Source organism: Hemitrygon akajei, chromosome 7 (assembly GCF_048418815.1).
Source record: "Hemitrygon akajei chromosome 7, sHemAka1.3, whole genome shotgun sequence".
Lineage (NCBI taxonomy): Eukaryota > Metazoa > Chordata > Chondrichthyes > Myliobatiformes > Dasyatidae > Hemitrygon > Hemitrygon akajei.
Window position 1 is genome coordinate 124577986 of NC_133130.1, and position 12682 is coordinate 124590667.

The following is a 12682-nucleotide window of genomic DNA, read 5'->3' on the forward strand; positions in this document are numbered from 1 at the left end:
GTCTTTGGCATTTAGCAAAGTTAACACTTGGGGCCAACAAGAAAATTCAACATTTTCACAACTGCTTTCTTTGTTCCCATCAAGACATTTAGAAGTACATGTATAGAAGGCATTTAGAGGGCTTTGGGCCAAACGTGGGTAGAAGGGACTACCTCACTGAGTAATACTGTCAGCATGGACAAGTAAGGCTGAAGGCCCTGTTGGACACTATGACTCTACGGTAGCGTGGCAGTTAGCACAATGCTATCAGAGCTCAGAGCAGCACGAGTTCAGATTTCAATTCTGACGCCATCTGTAAGGAGCTTGTACATTCTTCTCCATGAACACAGAGTTTCCTCCAGGTGCTCCTGTTTATAAGACCATAAGAAATAGGAGCAGAATTAGGCCATTCAGCCCATAGAGTCAGCTCCACCATTCCATCATGGCTGATCCATTTTCCCTCTCAGCCCCAATCTCCTGCCTTCTCCCCGTATCCATTCATACCCTGGCCAGTCAAAAATCTATCCACCTCTGCCTTAAATATACCCAATGACTCGGCCTCCACAGCTGCCTGTAGCAACGAATTCCACAGAATCACCACTCTCTGGCTAAAGAAATTCCTTCTCATCTCCGTTCTAAAAGAACACCCCTCTATTTGAATCCTCCGGTCTTGGACTCTCCCCACCATTGGGAACATCCTCTCTACATCCACTCTATCAAGGCCATTCAACAGTCAACAGGTTTCAATGAGGTCATCCGTCATTTGTCTGAATTCCAGTGAGTAGAGGCCTCCCACATTCCAAAGACATAACAGTTAGCAGGTTAATTGGACATTGTAAATTGTCCTATGATCAGAAGTTGTTCACCAGGTTGCTGCTTGGTTTAGAGAGTGTGTGCTTTCATGAGAGACTGGACAAACTTGGGAGTGTCAAAGGCTGAGGGGAGATCTGACAGAGGTTTATAAGATTATGAGAGGCATAGACAGAGCAGACAGGAAACATCTTTTTCCCTGGGGAGAAATGTCTAATACCAGAGGGCTCGCATTTAAGGCAAGGGGAGGTAGGTTCAAAGGGGATGTGAGGGGTAAGTTTTTTTACTCAGAGAGTGGTTGATGCCTGGAATGCACTGCCTGCTATGGAGGTCGAGGCAAATACATTAGAGGCTTTTAAAAGACATTTAAATAGGCTCATTGGTGTAAGGAAAATGGAGGGATATGGACATGGTGTAGGTGGGAGGGATTAGTGTTTGGGTGTTTCTGATTTGCTTTTTAACTAGTTCAGTACAACATTGTGGGTTGAATGGCCTGTTCCTGTGCTGTACTCTTCTATGTTCAACGTAAAACAAAATCAACCCTTGCACCGCAGAGATGTAGAAGGACATACCTTTTCACCTTTTTTGGACATCCCTTGAATGGTATGTTGGTCAACAAAAACACCCTTGAGATTCAGATATTTCACCTTCCTGCAAACAATGGAAGAGTAAAGCCCCATTTCAGAAATTATGTGCACATTAAATGTGATTTAAGATAGATTAAAAACTTATGTCTAAGAAACTGAAACAGATCATGCAAGTCCCCTGCAGAAATGGCTGGAAGATGCATCGTACACTCACTTATCTTGGAGCTGCACTAGATGTCCCCAATTTAAGGATTTCACGTAGTTTTGAACTGCGTTTGCCATGATGTCCCTAAGGAGGAAAGAAGGCATTGTTTAAGCTGAATAGGGTTAAGTGCAATATCTAAATGCCAACAGAAGCATTGGAATAAGGAAAAGCCCATAATGCACCCCCAATACATCTGAGCAAAATGACAGCCCTTTAAAGATTAGAGATTTAAAAGATTTAAACATTAGAATGGTCTTTCTTTCCCTCGATACTGTTTGCTGCCAGAGGATTTGAGTCTTGAGCAAGGCTTAATCAATGTGGTTTGTGGATTGGACTCTGTAGTTCACATTATGATGTGTTTCTGCTTTCTGGTCCTTTATTTGTTGCTATTTTGGGTGATTTTGAATTCAGGCAGCCTGCAGATAACAGACTCTAATTCAAACTGAATATGTCTGGACTCAATTTTATATTTTATGTTCTGTGATTTTCGCTCTTTTTTTTGTTGCTGTTTGAATGATTTGTTTTTTTTTGTGCGTGGTGGCAGGGGTTGAAGTTTTCCTTCGAACGGGTTCCATGCTGTTTCTTTGTTTTATGCCTGTCCGTGGGGAAGATGAATCTCAGGGTTGTATACTGCATAAATACTTTGATAATGAATGGAATTTGAATTGTTGAAATCCATACAGTCATGGGGAGAATGTACAAACTCTTACAGGCAGCGACAAGAATGGAATCCCAATTGGAGGTTGCTGGCACTGTAAAGCAATTGACCTACCCCTAAGCTACAGGGCCACCCCACCCTCATACCCAAAATACAACGCCAAACACCACTGATTATACAATTGGTCAAATGGATATACTTCTTTTGAAAGAGTATAACCATATTTCACTCGAAAAACAACACAAAAGCCTCTGAAGGAACTCAGTGGATGCAGCAACATCTGTAGAGAAAGGAACTGTGAATGTTGTGATGCTGTTTAACTCTCTGGGATTTCCGTTTTAGATTTCAGTATCTCTATGCATTTCTAAGCTTCACGAGATTTCCTAGAATGTATTCCAGTAAGATGGCAGTGCGCTCGATCATAGCGGCCTCTCTGGGCCCAAAGATGTGATTGATCATCCTTTATCTATTCTTTATGATCGCTGGACACTGCTGGATATTAAGAACAGCAAGTACTGCAGATCTAACCCATTGGCGAGGTGCTCGATAGCAGTGGAGCTAGACTTGTTGCACATCGTATCTGCCACACTGCATAAGAGGCCATGCACAGTCCAACAAACGGTACAAATGATTGTCTTGGATGTTTTCCTTGTGATTGGAAGACCCTGTTGGACATGGGTAGTGTAAAATACTGCAGTTCTGGTTCACTGGTGAGACCGAAACCAGGGAAGCTATGTGCCCTCACATGCCACAAGGTTACCTGCTGCAGCCTCCCAAAGGTGGTGTGCCAGGGGCGGTGGGGGAGGTGAGGAGCATAGGCACGGCAGACATGCTGGGTTGGAGGGTGGCCCCTCTAATCAGCTCCAGTGTTCGCTCACTGGAAGACAAGCTGGAGACTGCACTCCACTCCTCTACAGCTGCATTAACATGTGAGGTGCACAGTAACATAGTGGTTAGCACAACGCTTTACAGTACCACCGACCGGAGTTCACTTCCCACCGCTGTCAGTAAAGAGTTTTTATATTCTCCCCATGACAACATGGGCTTCCTCCGGGTGCTCCGGTTTCCTCCCACAGTCCAAAGACATACCAGTCAGTAGGTTAATTGGTCACGTTAAATTGTCCTGTGATTTGGCTCGGTTTAATCGGGGGATTACTGAGCCGTGAGGCTTGAAGGGCCGGAAGGGCCTGTTCCACGCTGTATCTCAATTTTAAAAATGAGGACTGCAGTGCACTTGTTCTTGCAGAAACGTGGCTCCAGGACAACATCTCACGCACCATCAATCTACAGGCCATGACACTCAGTGACTTGGGTTACATTAGGTTTATTTGCAAATGTGTGTTTTTCTGTTATTGTAATTATATATGTTACATGTACCTTTTGCTGTATGCAACTGTTGGCACTGTGTTTTGCACCTTGCAGGAAGGCTGTATTGATGTGTATGGTTGATCGACAATTAAACTTGAACTTTAGAATGAGGGATAGAGTTAAGTGGGTCTGTATTATCTAACATTAAGAAGAATTAGAGCTAATCTTATTTTAATTTATGAAACTTTAGAAGCCCTGATGGACTTACATAGTGAGGATTTTTCCCCTCAATAGAGCTCTCTAGAACTAGGTTTAATCTCAGGATTTAAAGTTGCACACTTAAGACCGAGATGAAGAGAAATTTCTTCACTCAAGAGTTGAGGAACTTATAAATCGTCAACTCTGTGGTTGTTCTACGTCATGATTGGTGGAATATTGAGAATTGTCCTGAAGGAGGGTCTCGGTCCAAAACATTTACTGTTTACTCTTCTCCACAGATGCTGTCTGACCTGCTGAGTCCCTTCAGTGATCTGTGTTTGTTACTTTGGATTTTCAGCATCTGCACACTTTCTCGTATTGAGAACTAGTCAAAGAGTGATGGCAATAGAGCTTAAAAGTGAGGCACATGCTATTGGTCATCCGTGATCTTACGGAATGGTGGAGAGAGTTCAAGAAGACATGAGTCAGTCACCCAGGTGATACCAATGGGACTGTACATCTACTTATTTCAAAAAATAATGAGATTAACTCACTCAATATTGATCACAATTTTCTTCCTTTCTCCTTTCAGAAACATCAAAACAGAGGAAAAGTAATAGAAAAAGTTGGAGATTCTTTTACATCACACGAATGGAACTTCAAAAATTTGAACAATTTTTACTCTGGGACAGAAAGATAAGAATTCTGTTAGTTTGAATGATTAGAGACAACTGAGAAAATACGTATTTAACTTAGACTGGGATTCTAGAATTACCAAGTAAAGTAAAAAAAAATAAACAAGTTGCCATGGTAGCCATCTCACTGTAGGGAATTTTTTAAAGAGATATAGAAAAGTACATCACAGAAACAGGCCCTTCAGCCCATCTAATCTGTGCTAAGCCATTTAAGCTGCATACTCCCATCACCTACACCAGAACCATAACCCTCCATACCCCTACCATCCATGTGCCAGTCAAAACTTTTCTTGTTGAAGTTGAAGTCGAGCCACTTGCACTGGCAGCTCATTTCACACTCTCACCACCCTCTGAGTGAAGAAGTTTCCCATCATGTTCTCATTTCTGACTGCTGTTTGAGTAGACTTATCTTTCAATCCCAGAGTAAAAATTGTTATTTTTCTCTATAGTTTAACAACTTAAGCCTGCTGTTATTTTATGTAACTACCTACATACATGCAACTGTTTAGTATGTTTCACATTAGCCACAGTATGTATATACATTCATTATCAGAAATTCCCACTGCCCAGGCCGTGTTCTCTTCTTGCTGTGGCCATCCGGAGCCTCAGGGCTCACACCATCAGGTTCAGGAATAGTTATCAACCCTTAACCATCCGGCTCTTGAACCAAAGAGGATAACGTCACTCAACCCATCACTGAAATGTTACCACAACCTATGGACTCAGTTCATCTCATGCCTTCAATATCTATTGCTTATTTATTTATTATTATTATTTCTTTCTTTTTGTATTTGCACAGTTGGTTGCCTTTTGCACACTGGTCAAACACCCAAGTTGGTGCAGTCTTTCATTGATTAGAATCAAGATCAGGTTTGATATCACGGCATATGTCGCGAAATTTGTTGTGTTTGCAGCAGCAATACAATGTAATACATAATAATACAAAAAAAGCTGTGAATTACAGTAAGTGTGTGTGTATATATACATACACATACACACAAACGTATATATAGTTAAATAAGTAGTGCAAAATAGAAAGAAAAAAGAAAAAGTAGTGAGGTAGTGTTCATGGGTTCATTCAGAAATCAGATGGCAGAGGGGAAAAAGCTGTTCCTGAATCATTGGGTGTACCCTCAGGCTTCTGTGCCTCCTTCCTGAATACAACAATGAGAACAAGGCACAACCTGGGTGATGGAGGTTCTTAATGATGGATGCTGCAATTTTGGGGCATCACTCCTTGAAGATGTCCTGGATACTCTGGAGGCTAGAGCCCATGATGGAGCTGACTGAGTTTACAACACTCTGCAGCTTATTTTGATCCTGTGCAGCAGCCCCCGCCCCCCACCACACAACCCCATACCAAGCAGCAAAAATTCTCTCCATGGTACCGCTGTAGAAATTTGAGAGTGCCTTTGGTGACATATCAAAGATCCTCAAACTCCTAATTCTTTGTAGTAATTATTCTCTTATGGATTGTTTATGTCCACAAGAAAATGAATCTCAGGGTTGTATATGGTGACATATATGTACACTTTGATACTTCGAACTTTGCAATTGTTCAGTGTGTCCCCAGTGGATACGGTTCTTTGCATTATTCTGGAAGCTTCTTGGTATTGCATTATTTGAAAAGGAGCTGTCAAGTTGGTTAACTTTTATTTACAAATTTGTAGGAATGTTTCTTATCTGGGGTATATAAAGAGCTGATCAGGTGTCCCCGCCATCTTTAGTTTTTTCCTATTCTTTGTTCTTAGCTACCTTTGCAGCTCTACGTTCCCAATTGCTCTATTAGCGCTTTATAAAACTTTCTTTACCCCCCGAAAGAACCTTGGATCAAAAACATCAGAATCCAATGGAGCAGATTCTTACAGTAGGGAATTCGGGCCAGAGTGATTCCCTGGGATAATTTGGAATAACCAGTTGGATCACTGAGCAATTGCCCAGATCCTCCTGCCAAATTGACCTTGTTATATGACTTTGTACCAAGGGCAATCACTTGGTTATAATTGCATATACTGCAACTGACTATGCATTACAGTTGCTTGGACAGACTGAAGGGGATGCAGAGTTTTTACTTGCCTGTTATTGCTTACATATACAGTAATGTGCAAAAGTCTTAGGGTGTCTAAGACTCTTGTACAGTACTGTATTTGTCAATGTGGAGTAGAGAACAAGTTTGTAAATCTGGCAGGAAAAAAAGATGTTGGTAATTGCAAAGGTGGAGCACAGCAGGAGAGGTGTGGAACAGGTGGCAGAGAAGGAATGCCAGGGCAGGGGCACAGGTACAGACACACCCTGCCCGAAGACACCAGGCAAGGTTATTTGATTACAGACAATGGGTTTATTGAGCATCACAGAATGTCTCTCTGGTGCTTCTCGCTCCCCTCTCCCTGCCCTCTGTTCACAATAGAGACCCATATCAGAATCAGGTTTATCATCATTCACACATATCATGAAATTTGTTTCTTTTTGCATTAGCAGTACTGTGCCATACATAAAATGACTGTGCAAAAGTCTCAGACACCTGAGCTATATATATATATATATATATATGTATGTATATGTATATGTGCTTTAGGCTTTTGCACTTTACTGATTCTCTCTCTCTTCTGCCAGCCAACCTTTTTCTCTGAATCCTAAATTAGGTGGGGCAAACTCACACTAAAACTTGGAGTATAGCTGTGAAATACTGTTTGTTTTTATATTATTTTGATTTGTAATTTCAGCCAGTCTTAAAAGGAAAACTTGCCTGAGGTTATTAAAGGAAAATCATGGGCTAGAAAATGCTGGAAATGATAGGTCTCCTGAGGTGAGCTGCTGGCAGCTTTCTACATATGCACCGTGTCCAGGATCTCACTTGAGTAAAACTTTGCTTATGTATAGGAGAGTGCAAACCAATCTTGCCACACTTACAGTGGGTAAAACTTTGCGCCTCCTCTGCCCTTGGCTGTACCACAAGGAACTGCAGACTGTTATGTATCCAACTCACCACATCACAAAAACCTGCAACCCGTCTAAGGACTGTGTCTGTATTTCTTGCTGCCCCAGTAAGGCAGCCAGCATAATCAAAGTTCAAATATTATCTAAGTACAACTATGTCATCATATATAATGCTGAGATTCATTTTCTTGCAGGCATTCACAGTAAATACAAAGAAACAACAACAACAACAACAATAATAATAATAAATAAGCAGTAAGTATCAAGAACATGAGATGAAGTGTCCTGGAAAACAAGTCCATAGGTTGTGGGAACAGTTCAGTAATGGTATGAGTGAAGTTACTTCCCCAGTGGTTCAAGAGCACGGCCTGGATGGTAGGGGTCCTTGATAATGACTGTTGCTTTCCTCTGACAGCGCGTCATACAGACGTGCTCAGTAATGGGGAGGGCTTTATCTGTGATGGACAGGGCCATATCCTCTACTTTTTGTAGGCTTTTCCATTCAAAGGCATTGGTGTTTCCATATCAGGTCATGATGCAACCTATCAATATACTCTCCACCACACATCTATAAGTTTGTCAAAAGTTTTAGATGACATATCGAATCTTTGCAAACTTCTAAGAAAATAGAGGTAGTGCAATACTTTCTTCATAATGGCACTTACATGCTGGACTCAGGACAGATCCTCTGAAATTATAACACCAAGAAATTTAAAGTTAATGACCATCTCCACCTCTGATCATCCAATGAGGACTGGCTCATGGACTTCGACTTTCCTCCTCCTGGAGTCAATAATCAGCTTCTTGGTCTTGCAGACATTGAATGAGAGGGTGTTGTGGCATCACTCAGCTAGATTTTCAGTCTCCCTCCTATATATTGATTTGTCACCACCTTTGATTCGGCGTACAACTGTGATGCCATCAGAAAACTTTAAAATGGCTTTGGAGTTGTGCTTAGCCTCATAGTCATTAAACAAAAGCAAGCAGAGCAGGGGGCTAAGCACACAGTCTTGTGGTGCACCTGTGCTGAATGAGATTCTGGAGGAGAAGGCGTTGCCAATCTGAACTAACTGAGGTCTGCAAGTGAGGAAACTGAGGCTCTAGCTGCACAAGAAGGTATTGAGGGCAAGGTCATGTGCTTATTCATTCATTCTGAGGGGATGAGAGTACTGAATGTTGAGCTGTATTTAATGAAGAACATCCTAATCCTAACCTTCACTCTCCAGCATTCTGCATGTGTTGCTCTGGATTTCCAGCAACTTCAGAGTCTCCTGTGTTTACCATTTCTATATAGTATTGTTATTGTACCGCATGTATAAGAAATGTGGAATTCAGCTTTGGTGCATGTCCATAAAAGACCAAGGAAAGGAAAATAAACACACTGTACTCTCAGTGAGACTTTTGCTGCTGCACCAACAAAGACAAATATTTTATCTCCAGATGTACTGTATTTGGCTATTTTAAGATCTATGCAATTAGCACTCGTTTTATTGGTAGGTCTACTCCTTGAGTTTGTGCGGCAGGGTGGAGATATGTCTCTACCAAAGGAGGCATAAGGCGTCCTTCTCTCCAGTAGCCTGCAGGTCACCCTTGGGAAAGGTGTAGCATCTGTTTAACACCCCCCCCGCCCACACCCGATTAGGGTCACGTGAAGCCATGGGAGCGGGTGGTGGATGGTCATATGAGCAGTTGGTGCAATCACAAGTTCTGGTTCTGCAACCACTGACACCGGGCAGACACTCTGAAGAGTATTGATAATGGCTGGGGTCACCCGTCTTGTAAAGGCACTGCCCAGAAACCACTTCTGTGGAAAAATTTGCCATGAACAAACATGGTCATGGAAAAACCATGATAACCCAAATCATACAATAGAGCACATAATGACGACAATGACTCCTTTAGTTAGACTGAACAAAGTTTATCACTGAAAACAATGACTCACATGAACATCCATGGAAGCACTAAACTATGAATGTCCAGTGTTCACTCACAAATGACAAAAGAAAAAATGTAAGCAGAGTGAAGCCAATCCCAACTGGCCCAACCGCTTACAATCAAAACGCTGGTATGTGCACCAGGTCTGCAAGGATTTCACAATGTATCATCCAACATCACGTTCTCTCTAGCTGACATCAAGCAGGCATGAGACAGTTCTAGTGAAAACATCTCAGTGCTCTCGGACTCTAGATAATCATGTGCTGTTTCATTTGGCAGCAAAGAGAAACGTCATGTTTCTTTTGTTATGTATGGATTTTAAAGAATTGAGGGGGAGCACTTCATGCCGTGTGCCAACAAAATTTTTGCACGTGCCATGTTCGGCACACTAGCCATAGGTTTGCCACCTGTGCACTATGTATTAATTTGACCAGTATGCAAGACAAGCTTTTCAATAGTTCAATGGTTCCAATTTAATATCAGAGAATGTATACTATATACAACCTGAAATTCCTACTCTTCACAGACGCTGTACCTTGTTACATGTGACAATAATAAATCAATACAGAAACAGCAAGGCTATATATTTCAATTGAGGAGGTGGGGCACAAGGAATTAAGTAAGGAATTTTAAACATTAAATCTATGTCCTCCAAGTAATTCATATGAGGCCACTCAACATTGTTATGTGCCGTGTTATATGATGTGAGCGATCATGGTCTGACCACGACTGTTCTTGGCAAATTTTCTACAGAAGTGGTTTGCCATTGTCGTTTTCTGGGCAGTGTCTTTACAAGACGGGTGACCACAGCCATTATCAATACTCTACAGAGATTGCCTGCTTGGAGTCAGCAGTCACAAAACCAGAAATTGTGATATGCACTGGATGCTCATACGACAATCCACCACCTGCTCCCATGGCTTCATGTTACCCTGATTCGGGGGGGGGGGGGGGGGGAGATGGCTAAGCAGACACTACAGCTTGCCCAAGGGTGACTTACAGGCTAGAAGAGAGAAGGAGCTCCTTACACCTTCTTTGGTAGAGACATATCTTAGGCTAGAGTTATAATCGGGGTTTGTTGGCAGTGTGGCTTGAAGGGCAGAAGGGTGTATCTGTAGCCCAGAAGGTAATGGCAAACCACTTCTGTCGAAACGTTTGCCAGGAACAGTCATAATCATAAAACACGGCAGATAACCAACAAACATAATCTAATCACAGTACAATTTACTATGACTAATTAACCTACTAAGGGATGCAGCGCCTGACACCTCCTTTGGTAGAGACATCGCAACCCTGCCAGCTGACCACCACTACTGTTTATACTGTCTTTCCTCATCCCATTGTTGGGTTCTACTGCAAAGCTTTAAACTGCATTCCTCAATCTACAAGCCAAACAGACCAATTTCTCTTTAGTTTGTCCGGACTATTCATGATCTTCAATAGCTTTCAAATGATGTAAAAGAAAGATGAAGAAAACTAATAGTCTGTCTGTAGATGTTTCCTGAAACTGTGCAGCAAGTTCAAGGAACCAAGGAACATAATCCTTCCCCTAACTTGTATCTTTGTATAGCCCAAGGTTCTTATTGGAGAGGTCAAGAAAACAGGGAGCAGTGAATAACAGTATTTAGGACAAAGATTAAACAGCAATACAGGGATGTTTTTAACCATCCAAAGGATGGTGTCTAGAAGGGTGGTGGAGGAAGAAATCCTAATAACCTTTAAAAAGTACCTAGATATAATTTGTGCCTCATGGTAACAGACAGTGCTTATACATGGGATTAGGCTAGCTAGTGCATTTTCAATCTACAATGAGAAATTAGGCTGAAAGGCTGCTTTAAATGTTGTAAAGACCCTATAATTCTATTCTGTGAACATTTCCATCAAATCTTCACTTGACATTTTGTGCTCCTCGGAAAGAAATCCCAGTTTCTTCATAAGTTACAGATCCTGGAGCCTCTTCAGTCTTTTCTGCACACCCTCTAGCGTTCTCCATTTTCCTAAACTTAGTTCAACATGACACCCGAGTGCTGATGAAGGATCATGGCCCAAAACGTCAACTTCATTTGTACCTTCATGTAATCAGCAGGTCAGGCAGCATCTATGGAAAGGAATGAAGAGTTGACGTTTCAGGCCGAGACACGAGATGGGGTGGCACATTAACATTGTGGTTAGCACAATGCTTTACAGTACCAGCGGCCCAGATTCAACTTCTCTAAGTTTGTAGGTTCTCCCTGTGACCACATGGGTTTCTGCTGGGTGCTCTGATTTCCTCCCACCGTCCAAAAATGTACTAGTTGGTAGGTTAGTTTGTCATTGTAAATTGTCCAGTGATTAAGTTCAAAATAAATCAGTGGATTGCTGGGCGGCATAGTTCAAAGGGCCGGAAGAGCTTATTCTGTGCTGTATCTCAATAAATAAATAAATAGATAGATGGATAGAACCTTCTTTGTCCCCCTTTCTTTTCAGTCTTGATGAAAGGTTTCAGCTCGAAACATCAACTTTTTATTCATTTCCATAAGTGCTGCCTGACCTGCTGAGTTTCTCCGGCATTTTGTATGTGTTACTCTAGATTTCCAGCATCTGCAGAATATTTTGTGTTATGATCTCAGAATCAGAATCTACAGAATCTCTTGTGCTTACAAGCTGAGGTAGAATTTGCACTTTAAAATTTTCATCAAGGTTCACCGTAACTTCCTTGGCTTTATACTCTATTTTTGTTTATAAAGACCAGAATCTATGTTTTCCGAAAATCTACTTTCTTAATAGGGTGGCGAGGTGGAGATATGTCTCTACCAAAGGAGGTGTAAGGCACTCCTTCCCTTCACTACCTGCAGGGAAAGGGGTAACACCTGCTTAAGCACCTGATCAGGGTCACATGAAGCCATGGGAGTAGGTGGTGGATGGACATATGAACAGTTGGTGCAGATCACAAGTCCTGGCTATGCGACACTGCCCAGAACAAGGCAATGGCAAACCACTTCTGTAGAAAAATTTGCCATACATGGCACGTAATGAACAAACTTTCTTAATCTATCCTGTCACCCTTCAAGTTCAGTCTCTGTCCTTTAAAATACATTACAACTGCATGCTCTTTGTATAAAACTATATCACTTCATACTTCTCTTGCATAGCATTTCAGCAGCCTGTATCAGCCTAATCCATCCGCAGTCTTTGACCTCCTCAAATCTATCACTCTCCTCAGTAACTCTCAGTTGTGCCACTGGTAAATTTTGAAGATGTGTCCTACACACAGAGCGGGCAGCATCTATGGAGAGTGTTATGAATGTGAAGCAACTCTGAGGGGCCGAAGGATACAAAGTCGCCCCCTCCTTTTTGAGAATCGCAAGATCGCTATTAATTCGGGTCTGGG

At 41.9% G+C, this 12682-nt stretch overlaps 1 protein-coding gene across 3 annotated transcripts in view; it reads right to left on the minus strand.

The window, feature by feature from the left end:
• Window positions 1-12682, minus strand: part of txnrd2.2 (thioredoxin reductase 2, tandem duplicate 2) — a 180647-nt gene that overhangs the window by 109233 nt on the left and 58732 nt on the right. For 2 of the 3 annotated variants that reach the window (XM_073051876.1, XM_073051877.1), the window contains exons 2-4: window positions 4300-4428; window positions 1591-1665; window positions 1362-1440 (exon numbers count right to left, since the gene is read on the minus strand). In XM_073051876.1, the coding sequence (XP_072907977.1) occupies window positions 1362-1440; window positions 1591-1665; window positions 4300-4343 (198 nt within the window). In that variant the 5' untranslated portion in view covers window positions 4344-4428. The remainder of the gene's footprint in view (window positions 1-1361; window positions 1441-1590; window positions 1666-4299; window positions 4429-12682) is intronic. The other variant, XM_073051874.1, reaches the window with a different exon arrangement.